At 44.3% G+C, this 18,527-nt stretch overlaps 1 protein-coding gene across 25 annotated transcripts in view; it reads right to left on the reverse strand.

Annotated features, from left to right (window-relative positions):
* The window catches only part of RIMS1 (regulating synaptic membrane exocytosis 1), a 535,376-nt gene that overhangs the window by 373,425 nt on the left and 143,424 nt on the right, over positions 1-18,527 (reverse strand). For all 25 annotated transcript variants that reach the window (XM_077289909.1, XM_077289904.1, XM_077289921.1 and 22 more), the window contains one exon: positions 14,605-15,461. In XM_077289909.1, the coding sequence (XP_077146024.1) occupies positions 14,605-15,461 (857 nt within the window). The remainder of the gene's footprint in view (positions 1-14,604; positions 15,462-18,527) is intronic.

The following is an 18,527-nucleotide window of genomic DNA, read 5'->3' on the forward strand; positions in this document are numbered from 1 at the left end:
TTTTGAATAGCCTTTTCTTAACAATCCTTTCAAGGCTGCAGATATGCTGGTAGCTTGTGCACCTTTTTCTCCCACACTTTTTCCTTCCACTCAACTTTCCACTAATATGCTTGCGTACAGCACTCTGTGAACAGCCAGCTTCTTTAGCAATAAACTTTTGTGGAGTGTCAATGACTGCCTTCTGGAAATCTGTCAAGTCAGCAGTCTTCCCCATTATTGTGGAGCCTACTGAAACAGAGTAAGGGATCTTTTTAACCCCTTCATGACCCAGCCTATTTTGACCTTAATGACCTGGCCGTTTTTTGCAATTCTGACCAGTGTCCTTTTATGAGGTAATAACTCAGGAACGCTTCAACGGATCCTAGCGGTTCTGAGACTGTTTTTTCGTGACATATTGGGCTTCACATTAGTGGTAAATTTAGGTCGATAATTTTTGCGTTTATTTGTGAAAAAAATGGAAATTTGGCAAAAATTTAGAAAATTTCACAATTTCCAAATTTTGAATTTTTATTCTGTTAAAGGAGAGAGCTATGTGACACAAAAAAGTTAATAAATAACATTACCCACATGTCTACTTTACATCAGCACAATTTTGGAAACAAATTTTTTTTTTTGCTAGGAAGTTATAAGGGTTAAAATTTGACCAGCGATTTCTCATTTTTACAACGAAATTTCCAAAACCATTTTTTTAGGGACCACCTCACATTTGAAGTCAGTTTGAGGGGTCTATATGGCTGAAAATATCCCAAAATGACACCATTCTAAAAACTGCACCCCTCAAGGTGCTCAAAACCACATTCAAGAAGTTTATTAACCCTTCAGGTGTTTCACAGCAGCAGAAGCAACATGGAAGGAAAAAATGAACATTTAACTTTTTAGTCACAAAAATGATCTTTTAGCAACAATTTTGTTTATTTTCCCAAAAGTAAAAAGAGAAACTGGACCCCAAAAGTTATTGTACAATTTGTCCTGAGTACGCCGATACCCCATATGTAGGGGGGAACCACTGTTTGGGCGCACGACAGGGCTCAGAAGGGAAGGGGCGCCATTTGACTTTTGAATGAAAAATTAGCTCCAATCGTTAGCGGACACCATATCGCATTTGGAGAGCCCCTGTGTGCCTAAACATTGGAGCTCCCCCACATGTGACCCCATTTTGGAAACTAGACCCCCCAAGGAGCTTATGGAGATGCATAGTGAGCACTTTGAACCCCCAGGTGCTTCACAAATTGATCCGTAAAAATGAAAAAGTACTTTTTTTTTCCAAAAAATTTCTTTTAGCCTCAATTTGTTCATTTCCACATGAGCAAAAGGATAGAATGGATCCTAAAATTTATTGGGCAATTTCTCCTGAGTACACTGATACCTCACATGTGGGGGTAAACCACTGTTTGGGCACACGGCAGGGCTCGGAAAGGAAGGAGCGCCATTTGACTTTTTGAATGAAAAATTAGCTCCAACCGTTAGCGGACACCATGTCGCGTTTGGAGAGCCCCTGTGTGCCTAAACATTGGAGCTCCTCCACATTTGACCCCATTTTGGAAACTAGACCTCCCGTGGAACTAATCTAGATGTGCAGTGACCACTTTAAACCCCCAAGTGCTTCACAGAAGTTTATAACGCAGAGCCGTGAAAATAAAAATTTCCTCAAAAATGATTTTTTAGTCCGCTATTTGTTATTTTCACAAGGGTAACTGGAGAAATTGGACCCCAAAAGTTGTTGTCCAGTTTGTCTTGAGTACGCTGATACCCATATGTGGGGGGGAACCACTGTTTGGGTACACGTCGGGGCTCGGAAGGGAAGTAGTGACGTTTTGAAATGCAGACTTTGATGGAATGGTCTGCGGGCGTCATGTTGCATTTGCAGAGCCCCTGATGTGCCTAAAGAGTAGAAACCCCCCACAAGTGATCCCATTTTGGAAACTAGATCCCCCAAGGAACTTATCTAGATGTTTGGTGAGCACTTTGAACCCCCAAGTGCTTCACAGAAGTTTACAACGCAGAGCCGTGAAAATAAAAAATTATTTTTCTTTCCTCAAAAATGATGTTTTAGCAAGCAATTTTTTATTTTCACAAGGGTAATAGGAGAAATTGGACCCCAATAGTTGTTGCCGAGTTTGTCCTGAGTATGCTGGTACCCCATATGTGGGGGTAAACCACTGTTTGGGTGCACGTCGGGGCTCGGAAGGGAGGGAGCACCATTTGACTTTTTGAACGCAAGGTTGGCTGGAATCAATGGTGGCACCATGTTGCGTTTGGAGACCCCTGATGTGCCTAAACAGTGGAAACCCCTCAATTCTAACTCCAACACTAACCCAAACACACCCCTAACCCTAATCCTAACTCTAGCCATAACCCTAATCACAACCCTAACCCCAACACACCCCTAACCACAATCCTAACCCCAACACACCCCTAACCCTAATTCCAACCCTAACCCAACCTTAACCACAACCCTAACCCCAACACACCCCTAACCACAACCCTAACCTGAACACACCCCTAACCCTAACCATAACCCTAACCACAAGCATAATCTTAACCCTATTTCCAACCCTAGCCCTAAATCCAACCCTAACTCTAATTCCAATCCTATCCCTAAGGCTATGTGCCCACGTTGCGGATTCGTGTGAGATTTTTCCGCAGCATTTTTGAAAACTCCGCAGGTAAAAGGCACTGCGTTTTACCTGCGGATTTACCGCGGATTTCCAGTGTTTTTTGTGCGGATTTCATCTGCGGATTCCTATTGAGGAACAGGTGTAAAATGCTGCGGAATCCACACAAAGAATTGACATGCTGCGGAAAATACAACGCAGCGTTTCTGCGCAGTATTTTCCGCACCATGGGCACAGCGAATTTGGTTTTCCATAGGTTTACATGGTACTGTAAACCTGATGGAAAACTGCTACGAATCCGCAGCAGCCAATCCGCTGCGGATCCACAGCCAAATCCGCACCATGTGCACATAGCCTAATTCTAAGGGTATGTGCACATGCTGCGGAAAACGCTGAGGATCCGCAGCATTTCCGCAGCTGCAGGTCCGCAGCAGGTTCCCATGAGTTTACAGTTCAATGTAAACCTATGGGAAACAAAAAACGCTGTGCACATGCTGCGGGAAAAACTGCGCGGAAACGCAGCGGTTTACATTCCGCAGCATGTCACTTCTTTCTGCGGATTCCGCAGCGGTTTTACAGCTGCTCCTATAGAAAACCACAGTTGTAAAACCACAGTGAAATCCGCAGAAAAAACGCGGTAAATCCGCAATAAATCCGCAGCGGTTTTGCCCTGCGGATTTATCAAATCCGCTGCGGAAAAATCCGCAGAGGACCAGAATATGTGTGCACATAGCCTTACCCTAACCCTAATTCTAACCCTAGCCCTAACCCTAACCCTTAACCCTAGTTCTAACCCTTGTTCTAACCCTAACCCTAGTGGAAAAATAAAAGTAAATATATTTTCCTCATTTTATTATTGTCCCTACCTATGGGGGTGATAAAGGGGGGGTTCATTTACTATTTTTTTTTATTTTGATCAGTGTGATAGGTTTTATCACAGTGATCAAAATGTACATGGAGCGAATCCGCCGGCCGGCTGGAAGATGGCGGCGCCCATGGAACAGACGGAGAGACACCGGGAGGCTCGGTAAGTATGAGGGGGGGGATCAGAGCACAGGGGGGGGATCAGAGCACAGGGGGGGGGACCGGAGCACGGGGGGATCGGAGCACGGGGGGGAGCGGACAGGAGGACGGGGGAGTGGACAGGCGGACGGAGGGGAGCGGAGCACAGGACGGAGGACTGGGGAGGAGATCGGTGGCGGTGGGGGGGGGCAGATCAGGGTTGCCAGCCATGGCCGATGATATTGCAGCATCGGCCATGGCTGGATTGTAATATTTCACCACTTTTCATAGGTGGAATATTACAAATTGCTCTGATTGGCTGTTGCACTTTCAACAGCCAATCAGAGCGATCGTAGCCACGTGCGGGCAAAGCCACCCCCCTTGGGCTAAAGTACCACTCCCCCCGTCCCTGCAGATCAGGTGAAATTGGAGTTAACCCTTTCACCCGATCTGCAGGGACGCGATCCCTCCATGACGCCACATAGGCGTCACAGGTCGGATTGGCACCGACTTTCATGACGCCTACATGGTGTCACAGGTCGGGAAGGGGTTAAATGCTTAGGAAGCCTTCGAAGGTGTTTTTTTATTAATTATTCTAACTTAATGACATAATTACTTTGGAGTTTTCATTGGCTGTAGGCCATAATCATTACTCTATATAATATGAGTTTTGTATTGAAGAACTGAAATTAACTTTTTGATATTCTAATTTTGTGAGAAGCACCTGTATGTACACTCACCGGCCACTTTATTAGGTACACCATGCTAGTAACGGGTTGGACCCCCTTTTGCCTTCAGAACTGCCTCAATTCTTCGTGGCATAGATTCAACAAGGTGCTGGAAGCATTCCTCAGAGATTTTGGTCCATATTGACATGATGGCATCACACAGTTGCCGCAGATTTGTCGGCTGCACATCCCAAAGATGCTCCATACAAGGCAGGATGGATCCATGCTTTCATGTTGTTTACGCCAAATTCTGACCCTACCATCCGAATGTCGTAGCAGAAATCGAGACTCATCAGACCAAGCAACGTTTTTCCAATCTTCTACTGTCCAATTTCGATGAGCTTGTACAAATTGTAGCCTCAGTTTCCTGTTCTTAGCTGAAAGGAGTGGTACCCGGTGTGGTCTTCTGCTGCTGTAGCCCATCTGCCTCAAAGTTCGACGCACTGTGCGTTCAGAGATGCTCTTAGGCCTACCTTGGTTGTAACGGGTGGCGATTTGAGTCACTGTTGCCTTTCTATCAGCTCGAACCAGTCTGCCCATTCTCCTCTGATCTCTGGCATCAACAAGGCATTTCCGCCCACAGAACTGCCGCTCACTGGATTTTTTTTCTTTTTCGGACCATTCTCTGTAAATCCTAGAGATGGTTGTGCGTGAAAATCCCAGTAGATCAGCAGTTTCTGAAATACTCAGACCAGCCCTTCTGGCACCAACAACCATGCCTGTTATGACCCCAATGGCGAGGGTCTCAGAGGAACGTGGAAGTCTGCAGAATACAAAAATCCAGCTCATAGGGCAGTGGTAACTGGGTTGACCATATATCTACTCCTAACGCCAACACTAGAAGTAGCCGGGGATCATTCCTACGTTGATTCTAGATGACACGCGCCAGCCGGAGAATCTAGCTACCCCTAGTAGAGGAAAACAAAGACCTTTCTTGCCTCCAGAGAAGGGGACCCCAAAGCTGGATAGAAGCCCCCCACAAATAATGACGGTGAGGTAAGAGGAAATGACAAACACAGAAATGAACCAGGTTTAGCACAGAGAGGCCCGCTTACTGATAGCAGAATAAAGAAAGGTAACTTATATGGTCAACAAAAACCCTATCAAAATCCACACTGGAAATTCAAGAACCCCCGAACCGTCTAACGGTCCGGGGGGAGAACACCAGCCCCCTAGAGCTTCCAGCAAAGGTCAGGATATATATTTGGAACAAGCTGGACAAAAATACAAAACCAAAACAAAATAGCAAAAAGCAAAAAGCGGACTTAGCTGATATAACTGGAACCAGGATCAGTAGACAAGAGCACAGCAGACTAGCTCTGATAACTACGTTGCCAGGCATTGAACTGAAGGTCCAGGGAGCTTATATAGCAACACCCCTAACTAACGACCCAGGTGCGGATAAAAGGAATGACAGAAAAACCAGAGTCAAAAAACTAGTAACCACTAGAGGGAGCAAAAAGCAAATTCACAACAGTACCCCCCCCTTAGTGAGGGGTCACCGAACCCTCACCACGACCACCAGGGCGATCAGGATGAGCGGCATGAAAGGCACGAACTAAATCGGCCGCATGAACATCAGAGGCGACCACCCAGGAATTATCCTCCTGACCATAGCCCTTCCACTTGACCAGGTACTGAAGCCTCCGCCTGGAGAGGCGAGAATCCAAGATCTTCTCCACCACGTACTCCAACTCGCCCTCAACCAACACCGGAGCAGGAGGCTCAGCAGAAGGAACTACAGGCACAATGTACCGCCGCAACAAGGACCTATGAAATACATTGTGAATAGCAAACGACACAGGAAGATCCAGACGAAAAGATACAGGATTAAGGATTTCCAATATCTTGTAAGGCCCAATAAAACGAGGTTTAAATTTGGGAGAGGAGACCTTCATAGGAACAAAGCGGGAAGAAAGCCACACCAAATCCCCAACGCGTAGTCGGGGACCCACACCGCGGCGGCGGTTGGCAAAGCGCTGAGCCTTCTCCTGTGACAACTTCAAGTTGTCCACCACATGATTCCAGATCTGCTGCAACCTATCCACCACAGAATCCACCCCAGGACAGTCAGAAGGCTCCACATGACCCGAAGAAAAGCGAGGATGGAAACCAGAGTTGCAGAAAAAAGGCGAAACCAAGGTGGCGGAACTAGCCCGATTATTAAGGGCAAACTCAGCCAACGGCAAGAATGTCACCCAATCGTCCTGATCAGCAGAGACAAAACACCTCAAATAAGCCTCCAAAGTCTGATTGGTTCGCTCCGTCTGTCCATTAGTCTGAGGATGGAAAGCAGACGAAAACGACAAATCAATGCCCATCCTACTACAAAAGGATCGCCAGAACCTGGAAACGAACTGGGATCCTCTGTCTGACACAATATTCTCAGGGATGCCGTGCAAACGAACCACGTTCTGGAAAAACACAGGAACCAGATCGGAAGAGGAAGGCAGCTTAGGCAAAGGAACCAAATGGACCATCTTGGAGAAGCGATCACATATCACCCAGATAACGGACATGCCCTGAGATAGCGGAAGATCAGAAATGAAATCCATGGAGATATGTGTCCAAGGTCTCTTCGGGACAGGCAAGGGCAAGAGCAAACCGCTGGCACGAGAACAGCAAGGCTTAGCTCGAGCACAAGTCCCACAGGACTGCACAAATGACCGCACATCCCTTGACAAGGAAGGCCACCAAAAGGACCTGGCCACCAGATCTCTGGTGCCAAAAATTCCCGGGTGACCTGCCAACACCGAGGAATGAACCTCGGAAATGACTCTGCTGGTCCACTTATCCGGGACAAACAGTCTGTCAGGTGGACAAGACTCAGGCCTATCAGCCTGAAATCTCTGCAACACACGTCGCAGATCCGGAGAAATAGCTGACAAGATAACTCCATCTTTAAGAATACCAACAGGATCAGCGACTCCAGGAGCATCAGGCACAAAGCTCCTAGAAAGAGCATCGGCCTTCACATTCTTTGAACCTGGTAAATACGAGACAACAAAATCAAAGCGGGAGAAAAACAATGACCAGCGGGCCTGTCTCGGATTAAGGCGTTTAGCAGACTCGAGATACATCAGATTTTTGTGATCAGTCAAGACCACCACACGATGCTTAGCACCCTCGAGCCAATGACGCCACTCCTCAAATGCCCATTTCATGGCCAACAACTCCCGATTGCCCACATCATAATTTCGCTCGGCAGGCGAAAATTTCCTAGAGAAAAAGGCACAAGGCTTCATAACAGAGCAACCAGGGCCTCTCTGCGACAAAACGGCCCCTGCCCCAATCTCCGAAGCATCCACCTCAACCTGAAAGGGAAGTGAGACGTCAGGCTGGCACAAAACAGGCGCCGAAGTAAACCGGCGTTTCAACTCCTGGAAAGCCTCCACGGCAGCAGGAGCCCAGTTAGCTACATCGGAGCCCTTCTTGGTCATATCCGTCAAAGGTTTCACAATGCTAGAAAAATTAGCGATAAAACGACGGTAGAAGTTAGCGAAGCCCAAGAACTTCTGAAGACTCTTAACTGACGAGGGCTGAGTCCAATCAAGAATAGCTCGGACCTTGACTGGGTCCATCTCCACAGCAGAAGGGGAAAAAATGAACCCCAAAAAGGGAACCTTCTGTACACCAAAGAGACACTTTGAGCCCTTGACAAACAAAGAATTTTCACGCAAAATTTTAAAGACCAACCTGACCTGCTCCACATGCGAATCCCAATTATCAGAAAAAACCAAAATATCATCCAGATAAACAATCAAAAATTTATCCAGATACTTCCGGAAAATGTCATGCATAAAGGACTGAAAAACTGAAGGCGCATTGGCGAGCCCAAAAGGCATCACCAAGTACTCAAAATGACCTTCGGGCGTATTGAATGCGGTTTTCCATTCATCACCTTGCTTAATGCGCACAAGGTTGTACGCACCACGAAGGTCTATCTTGGTGAACCACTTGGCACCCTTAATCCGGGCAAACAAGTCAGACAACAGCGGTAAAGGATACTGAAATTTGACAGTGATCTTATTTAAAAGCCGATAATCAATACAAGGTCTCAAAGATCCGTCCTTTTTTGCCACAAAAAAGAATCCCGCACCAAGAGGGGAAGAAGACGGACGAATATGTCCTTTTTCCAGAGACTCCTTGATATATGAACGCATAGCGGTATGTTCAGGTACCGACAGATTAAACAGTCTTCCCTTAGGAAATTTACTGCCTGGGATCAAATCTATAGCACAGTCACAGTCCCTATGAGGAGGCAGTGCACTGGACTCAGACTCACTGAAGACATCCTGATAATCAGACAAATACTCCGGAACTTCCGAAGGCGTAGAAGAAGCAATAGACACAGGCAGGGAATCCTCATGAATACCACGACAGCCCCAACTTGAGACTGACATAGCCTTCCAGTCCAGGACTGGATTATGGGTCTGTAACCATGGCAGCCCTAAAACGACCAAATCATGCATTTTATGTAAAACCAGGAAACGTATCACCTCGCGGTGTTCAGGAGTCATGCACATGGTAACCTGAGTCCAATACTGCGGTTTATTTGCTGCCAATGGTGTAGCATCAATACCCCTAAGAGGAATAGGATTTTCTAATGGTTCAAGAGTAAATCCACAGCGCTTAGCAAATGAGAGATCCATGAGACTCAGGGCAGCACCTGAATCTACAAACGCCATGACAGGATAAGATGACAGTGAGCAAATCAAAGTTACAGACAGAATAAATTTAGGTTGCAAATTACCAACGGTGACAGGACTAACAACCTTAGCTATACGTTTAGAGCATGCTGAGATAACATGTGTAGAATCACCACAGTAGTAGCACAAGCCATTCCGGCGTCTATGAATTTTCCGCTCATTTCTAGTCAGGATTCTATCACATTGCATTAAATCAGGTGTCTGTTCAGACAACACCATGAGGGAATTTGCGGTTTTTCTATCACATTGCACCGAATTAGGTGTCTGTTCAGACAACACCATGAGGGAATTTGCGGTTTTGCGCTCCCGCAACCGCCGGTCAATTTGAATAGCCAGTGCCATAGTAACATTCAGACCTGTGGGAATGGGAAAACCCACCATAACATTCTTAATGGCTTCAGAAAGGCCATTTCTAAAATTAGCGGCCAGTGCACACTCGTTCCAATGTGTCAGCACGGACCATTTCCGAAATTTTTGGCAATACACTTCAGCCTCGTCCTGCCCCTGAGACATAGACAGCAAGGCCTTTTCTGCCTGAATCTCAAGATTGGGTTCCTCATAAAGTAAACCGAGCGCCAGAAAAAACGCATCAAGATCAGCCAATGCCGGATCTCCTGGCGCCAGCGAAAAAGCCCAATCCTGAGGGTCGCCCCGTAAGAACGAAATAACAATTTTTACTTGCTGAGCAGAATCTCCTGATGAACAGGGTCTCAGGGACAAAAACAATTTACAATTATTCACGAAATTCCTAAACTTAAACCTGTCTCCGGAAAACAGTTCAGGAATCGGTATTTTAGGTTCTGACCTAGGATTTCTGATAACATAGTCTTGTATGCCCTGCACACGAGTAGCCAGCTGGTCCACACTTGTAATCAAGGTCTGGACATTCATGTCTGCAGCAAGCATAGCCACTCTGAGGTAAAGGGGAAGGAGAAAAAAAAAAAAAAAGCTCAGAATCTTCTTTCTTATAATCCCTCTTCTGCAATGCATTAAACATTTAATACTGGCCTGGCAAACTGTTATGACCCCAATGGCGAGGGTCTCAGAGGAACGTGGAAGTCTGCAGAATACAAAAATCCAGCTCATAGGGCAGTGGTAACTGGGTTGACCATATATCTACTCCTAACGCCAACACTAGAAGTAGCCGGGGATCATTCCTACGTTGATTCTAGATGACACGCGCCAGCCGGAGAATCTAGCTACCCCTAGTAGAGGAAAACAAAGACCTTTCTTGCCTCCAGAGAAGGGGACCCCAAAGCTGGATAGAAGCCCCCCACAAATAATGACGGTGAGGTAAGAGGAAATGACAAACACAGAAATGAACCAGGTTTAGCACAGAGAGGCCCGCTTACTGATAGCAGAATAAAGAAAGGTAACTTATATGGTCAACAAAAACCCTATCAAAATCCACACTGGAAATTCAAGAACCCCCGAACCGTCTAACGGTCCGGGGGGAGAACACCAGCCCCCTAGAGCTTCCAGCAAAGGTCAGGATATATATTTGGAACAAGCTGGACAAAAATACAAAACCAAAACAAAATAGCAAAAAGCAAAAAGCGGACTTAAGGTACCTTCACACGAAACGACATTATAACGATATCGCTAGCGATCCGTGACGTTGCAGCGTCCTCGCTAGCGATATCGTTTAGTTTGACACGCAGCAGCGATCAGGATCCTGCTGTGATGTCGCTGGTCGCTGAATAAAGTCCAGAACTTTATTTGGTCGTCCGATCGCTGTGTATCGTTGTGTTTGACACCAAAAGCAACGATACCAGCGATGTTTTACACTGGTAACCAGGGTAAACATCGGGTAACTAAGCGCGGGGCCGCGCTTAGTAACCCGATGTTTACCCTGGTTACTAGCGTAAAATGTAAAAAAAACAAACAGCACATACTCACATTGCGTCCCCTGCAGTCTGCTTCCTCCTCTGACTCAGCACCGCAAAGTGAAAGTGAAAGCAGCACAGCGGTGACGTCACCGCTCTGCTCTCACTGTACGGCGCTCAGTCAGTCAGGAAGTGGACGCAGGGGGACGTGAATGTAAGTATGTGCTGTTTGTTTTTTTTACATTTTACGCTGGTAACCAGGGTAAACATCGGGTTACTAAGCGCGGCCCTGCGCTTAGTTACCCGATGTTTACCCTGGTTACCAGGGGACCTCGGCATCGTTGATCGCTGGAGAGCGGTCTGTGTGACAGCTCTCCAGCGACCAAACAGCGACGCTGCAGCGATCGACATCGTTGTCGCTATCGCTGCAGCGTCGCTTCGTGTGAAGGTACCTTTAGCTGATATAACTGGAACCAGGATCAGTAGACAAGAGCACAGCAGACTAGCTCTGATAACTACGTTGCCAGGCATTGAACTGAAGGTCCAGGGAGCTTATATAGCAACACCCCTAACTAACGACCCAGGTTCGGATAAAAGGAATGACAGAAAAACCAGAGTCAAAAAACTAGTAACCACTAGAGGGAGCAAAAAGCAAATTCACAACACATGCCACGTTCAAAGGCACTCAAATCACCTTTCTTCCCCATACTGATGCTCGGTTTGGACTGCAGGAGATTGTCTTGACCATGTCTACATGCCTAAATGCACTGAGTTGCCGCCATGTGATTGGCTGATTAGAAATTAAGTGTTAACAAGAAGTTGGACAGGTGTACCTAATAAAGTGGCCGGTGAGTGTATATATGTATATATGTAAATATGTAAGACAGTAAAAGGAAAATTAACGTATTGACGCGAGTATAAGCCGGGTATGCATTGTCCCCTCATCCCTATCTTGGTATGCATGACTCCTCATCTCTATCCTGGTATGCATGGCTCTTCATCCCTATCCTGGTAAGCATGGCTCCTCATCCCTATCCTGGTATGCATGGCTCTTCATCCCTATCCTGGTAAGCATGGCTCCTCATCCCTATCCTGGTATGCATGGCTCCTCATCTCTATCCTGCTATGCATAGCTCCTCATCCCTATCCTTGTATGCATGGCTCCTCATCCCTATCCTTGTCTGCGTGGCTCCTCATCCCTATCCTGGTATGCATGGCTCTTCATCCCTATCCTGGTATGCATGGCTCCTCATCCCTATCCTTGTCTGCATGGCTCCTCATCCCTATCCTGGTATGCATGGCTCCTCATCCCTATCCTGGTATGCATGGTTCCTCATCCCTATCCTGGTATGCATGGCTCCTCATCCCAATCCTTGTCTGCATAGCTCCTCATCCCTATCCTGGTATGCATGGCTCTTCATCCCTATCCTGGTATGCATGGCTCCTCATCCCTATCCTTGTCTGCATGGCTCCTCATCCCTATCCTGGTATGCATGGCTCTTCATCCCTATCCTGGTATGCATGGCTCCTCATCCCTAACCTGGTATGCATGGCTCTTCATCCCTATCCTGGTATGCATGGATCTTCATCCCTATCCTGGTATGCATGGTTCCTCATCCCTATCCTGGTTTGCATGGCTCCTCATCCCTATCCTGGTCTGCATGGCTCATCATGCCTATTCTTTTATGCATGGCTCCCATCCAAAAACATTAAAAAATAAATAAACCATCCTATCTACCATCCCTGCGCTCCTTCGCAGTGTTTTGTTCCAGTGCCAGCAACTGATTTATGCTTGTAAGCAACGCATGGCAGTGACGTCCTGTGCTGCTTTCAAGCAGAGGACACCTGCCGGAATACTCACTGCTCCGCATGCCGGGCAGTGAGTATTCATTGCTATTTAGTAGCATGCACAGTATAAGCATGCAGCGGCTGGGCGATCATGTGTGCCCGCTACTTAAGGGAATGAATATTCACTGCTCTCTATGCCCATGTGATTGGAAAGAAGTCAATATTCATTTCTCTTAAATAGCGGGCACACGTGATCGCTTGGCCGCTACAGGAAGCCGGTGGCTGTGACTACTGTGCCTACTATTATAGAACGCAGTGAATATTCATTTCTCTTTACCAGCAGGAACAGGCTTTAGCTGCAGCAGCTGGCTCATGCCTCCTGTGACCCGCTGCTCCCCCTCCATCTTCTGGGACCCTCACTCAAGTATAAGCCGAGGGGGGAGTTTTCAGCACAAAAAACTGTGCTGAAAAACCTCGGCTTATACTTGAGTATATATGGTATGTCACCTCAAAAATGGACTAAGAGGCAATCAAAAATGTACGGTATGTTCATGACAAAATGATTCCAATAAAAACTACAGCTTACCACGCATAGAAAAATAGTATACAGACATTACAGCATGGGATCACAAATAATTGTTTCTTTGAGATAAAACATTTCTTAAAAGCAGGCAGTGAAATGATTTACCTCACAAAAAGAGTCATCTGTGATCCCCTGCTGTAATATCTGCATCTTCTACTTTGCTTCCTCCCCTGCCCAGGAGCTGTGGTATGCTCAGACCATGTTCCTGTATGGTCAGACACAGCCATTACACAGTGCACAGCAGGGACACATTTATAACATTGTCTCAGCACAGGAACATTTTATCTAAACACATCCAATTGTGGAACTAATTATTATTCCAAGATCTATTGATTAAAATGTACTTTGTTCATGGGAAAACCCCTGTAATTAATAATACTTAAACTGCATCAATTTGTTAGCACTGAAATTATACTGGCCCAAAGAATAAAATACTTGCATGCTGAATGACTTACCTAAAAAATAAACCTATAATACAATAGAAGAATTGCTGATTTTTTTCAATTCCACTACACACATTTTTTGGCTTTCTAGTACATTATACAGTAAATTACATTAGTGACATTAAAACCAGCAAATTACCCTGCACATACCCTGAGAGGAAGGGGTAAAAAAGTGCCTATTTCTACACAGAAAAAATCACAATCCCTCCTGATTTATCTGTTATTGTGTATTAAAAGGAAATCTGTCGGAAAACTGTCAAAACTATTACACCCTCCTGCCCTCTGCTCCAAACTGTTTATATATTCATGTTACTTTCTGGAAGATAATGTCATCCAGACTCATACAATCTGTTGCTCCCTGACTGAAAAATTGTTGTTTTAGTTCATATGCAAATGAGAATAAAGTGCTCTGGGACTGTCAAAGCACTTCCCAAACCTCTGCCTTCTTGGCTTTATTCTCTGCTCAGCATCACATTCCTCTGCTTAACTGGCAACTCTCTGCCTTGACTAGGTACTCAGTGAGATGACAGTCAAGCAGAGGAAGGTGGGGCTGGGTGGAGAATAAAGCCAGGAAGGCAGAGGTTTGGGAAGTGCCTTGACCAGAGCACTTTAAACTCATTTACACAAGGATTAAAACAACTATTTTTTAATCAGGGAACAACAAATTGCCAAGGTAACGGTGGGAGGACATTATCATTCAGGGAGCCAACTGTTTGGGTGGACGCAGACAATGTTAAGTGGTTCTTCTACAACTGAGAGCTGTGCTGTTTAACCAACCAGATGCCTCTTTGCAGATCCTCCTCCCCTCTCGCAGCATGAATCGCACACATTACTTCTGTAGTGTCACTAGTGACCAATATCCTAAGCTAAAATTGCAAGAATAAACTGTCACAAAAAAATGTCATCTTACCTTTTTCACTAACACTTTCACTTTCAATTTCCACATCCTCACAACTGGTATACTCTGGTGTGGATGCTCCTTCTTCTTCTGAGCTACTCACTGACATCTGTCTTCTCTTTCCACCTCTTTTAGACCTGTGGGGCTTTGGTGGGGAAGGTCTAACAGATTCCGATTGATCTGAACTAAGAGAATCATTCCTTGACATTGTTTCCATTTTTTCGCGGTTAGTCTTTCTCATTAAAAGAGCAGAACTTGGGTCTAACCGAGTTTGTTTTTTGAAAGAATCATGGTTTTTAGCCTCAATGTGTTCTGGTGGCACGGGGCTATGTCTAGGACTAGGTGGGCTGTGATTTGACACTTGGTTTGGCTTAGAAACTATCCCATCGCCATTCCTATCAATAGAATAGGACTGCTGACTTTCTAGAACAGTTCTTTTGTCCTGAGGTCCTTGCGTATGAGAATTCTTCCCTAATTTGTTCTCGGGAACTTCTGGGTCATCTAATTCTGTATGTGGTAGTGATGCGTCACTGTGTCTCCTTTCGTGCCGTGCTTTTGAAACCTTGGCATGCATGCGCATCTGTTGTTCCTCAGGCTGGGGCTTTACAGGGTACCTGGCTAAATTGGGGTCACTTCTATAACGTGTTTGATAATCTTCATCAGCTCTCTCCTTATCTTCTTCCATGTTTGTTGCTTCCTCCTTTTCTGGAATGTCTTGTGATCTCCCTTTGCCCAATCTTCTACTTTCCCTTCTTTCTTTATGTTCATCGGTATAAGTCTGCCCTTGTTGGTTAGGATATTTCTGGTTTCTCCTACGATCACTTTTGGAAATTTTTCCATTTTGTTCAGACACCGACATGACCTTCTTCCTGTACATAACCAGGCAACAAAAAAAGTTAAAAAAAATAATAACATATGTATTTTATATTGACTGTCCTTATTTTTGCACATTAACTCTCTACTCCAAAGTAGGGGATTTATGGTGAAAATGTATCAACGTATTAAAGTCAATTTTGTGGTTCAAATACAGTGTCAAATATGATATTTGGACATATTTATGAAGCACCTCATAGTGCATCTAATTTAATACTAATCTTAAAAGAAAAATGGTGGGAAACAATGTAGGTTTAACTTGCGATTATTCTTGACCGACAACACATTTATGAAAGCGGGCATCCTATTAAAGAACGCGATGGACACTGCACAGTGTGCTAATGCAAAGCCCACTCTGTTTACTATCTAAAAGAAAAAGATGCACATAGAAAGAAACCTGCACACAGCCGCAAATATAGCAAGAAACACATATAGCAAATTATTAAATATAAAAATAAAAAATGAGACACAGATTAAAAACACACATAAAAAAGCTCAATTGCCTAGTTACTATAGGTACAAAATGGCAGAGTAATGGAGCAGTAAAAGTAAAAGGAAAAATAAATAACTGCATAATTTATGGGAAAAAATATGCATATTTATAAATAAGTGCGTGATTAAAGCTTTCATTTGTTCTTCTATTTACTTTCTGTTACTGCTTCATTATTGTGCCATTTTGTACCTATGTAAACTTGGCATTTGAGGTGTTCTAGTTGAGGATCTTGTGAAGCAAGAAAAGGTAGACTAATATGGTATGCACAACCACAACTAGTATAAGAATATCAAAAAAACACCTTTATTAGCACCTCACAAATATACATAAAAACATTTAAAACATGATACCAAAATCAATACAAAACACCACACTCCAAAATTGAAGCCCCTTATAATAGCAAATACTGTTGTACACGCATAAAACCCTGTATGCACACAAGTGCCAACCCTATGTGATTACAATTGGCACTGGATCGCATAACTGTGTATACCCACTGCCTGAATGTACCTGGGAGCTAAGAAACAAAGGATAAATGTCCTTAAAGGGAACCTGTCACCTGAATTTGGCGGGACCAGTTTTGGGTCATATGGGCGGGGTTTTTGGGTGTTTGTTTCACCCTTTCATTCTCTGTCCTCCGGAGCACACATCTGTGCAAGGCAATAATGGATAGGTGACATAATTGACGCCTCTCCATTATTAACCTGGCTTAATGTCACCTTACAATAGCAAGGTGACATTAACCCTTCATTACCCCATATCCCACCGCTACAGGGAGTGGGAAGAGAGTGGCCAAGTGCCAGAATAGGCGAATCTGCCGGATGTGCCTTTTCTGGGGTGGCTGGGGGCAGATGTTTTTAGCCAGGGGGGGCAATAACCATGGACCCTCTCTAGGCTATTAATATCTGCCCTCAGTCACTGGCTTTACTACTCTGGCGGAGAAAATTGAGCGGGAGCCCACGCCAATTTTTTCCGCGATTTAACCCTTTAATTTAATAGCTAGAGCGCACAAATTTTGCACATACACACTACTAACATTAGCTTTTATGCTATCTAGCGCTGAATTAAAAATAAATACAGTATATATATATATAAATACAGTATATATATATATATATATATATATATATATATATATATATCTCAATGACATATATATATATATATATATATATATATATACTGTATATATGTTTTAACGAACATTTGAGCACATAATTCCATTAGATGTCGGTTTTGCAAGCCTGCGAGAAAATAGTACGGATGCCAAACGGATTACATACGGAGGATGCCATGCACAAAATACGCTGCCACACCCTGCCTATGGATGACATACGGATCACTATTTTGGGAACATTTCTGCGTATTACGGCCGTAAAAAACGGACCGTATTTTCATACGCTGAGTGTGACACCAGCCTTAATCTCATTTTGTGTCTTCACAGAACAGAAGGTTAATGTCTGATCACTGTGGGGCTTCCGTCAGCACAAACTATCTATCGACATTTGAATGAAATGAAACGCTATGGCAGGAGACTCAGGAGAAGACCACTGCTCACACAGCCATAAAAAATGTTAGACTGCCGTTTGCCAAAATGTACACGAGTAAGCCAAAATCCTTCTGGGAAAACTTCTTTTGGACAGATGAAACCAAGATAGAGCTGGGTTTGAGTCCTAGGTCATGGGTCTTCTAGATGGGTAGTAACCCCAAACAAACTTCAAGCAGCACCCAGAAATGGATGGAAACAAAGCACTGGAGAGTTTTGAGGTGGCCAGCAATGAGTCCGGATCTAAATCCCATTGAACACCTGTGGAGAGATCTTAAAACTGCTGTTGGGAGAAGGCACCCTTCACATACGAGAGACCTGGAGCAGTTCGTAAAAGAAGAGTGGCCCACAATTCCTGTGATTGCAGTTATATATTCCAGGGTGCCAACAATTTTGTCCGGCCAATTTTGGGGGGTTTGTGTTAAATTATGTACAATTTGCCTTTTATTCCTGCTTTTTTTGTGTGTGTGTTTTTCCAATACATACAAAGGAAATAAACATGTGTATAACAAAACATGTGTAATTGCAATAGTTTTCTGAGAGTAATACTTTATTTACTGAAACAATTTCAAAGGTGCCCACACTTTTGGCCATGACTGTATATTACATAGTTGCTTAGTTTCATGTGTATTATTGATTATGAAATACAAATTAAAACACTAGTTATTCTGTAAGGTATATACTGGGTTGCTTCCATGACCAATGACAACTCCTACTGGATGACATAAAGCAGGGATTGATACTGAAGGTTAGAAATGGTACAGAATTTCATTAAACAAATGACATTTATTCACTGAAACTAGAATACTTCTATAAACAGCATTTTCAATGTTGTAACTCACCTTTTCAGCGGTACTAAATGTGACAGGTTCAAAGAAATCGAAGCAGAAAATTCTAGGCTCTGTCAAGTTTTGTCAGAAATTAAAGGTGTAAAATGTTTTCTTTTACCACATTCAGATCTACTAAGCAAATTAAATTGGGGTAAAAGAAATTTGGTGTAACCAGTCCCAAAAAGGAATTCTC

Source organism: Ranitomeya variabilis, chromosome 2, assembly GCF_051348905.1.
Source record: "Ranitomeya variabilis isolate aRanVar5 chromosome 2, aRanVar5.hap1, whole genome shotgun sequence".
Lineage (NCBI taxonomy): Eukaryota > Metazoa > Chordata > Amphibia > Anura > Dendrobatidae > Ranitomeya > Ranitomeya variabilis.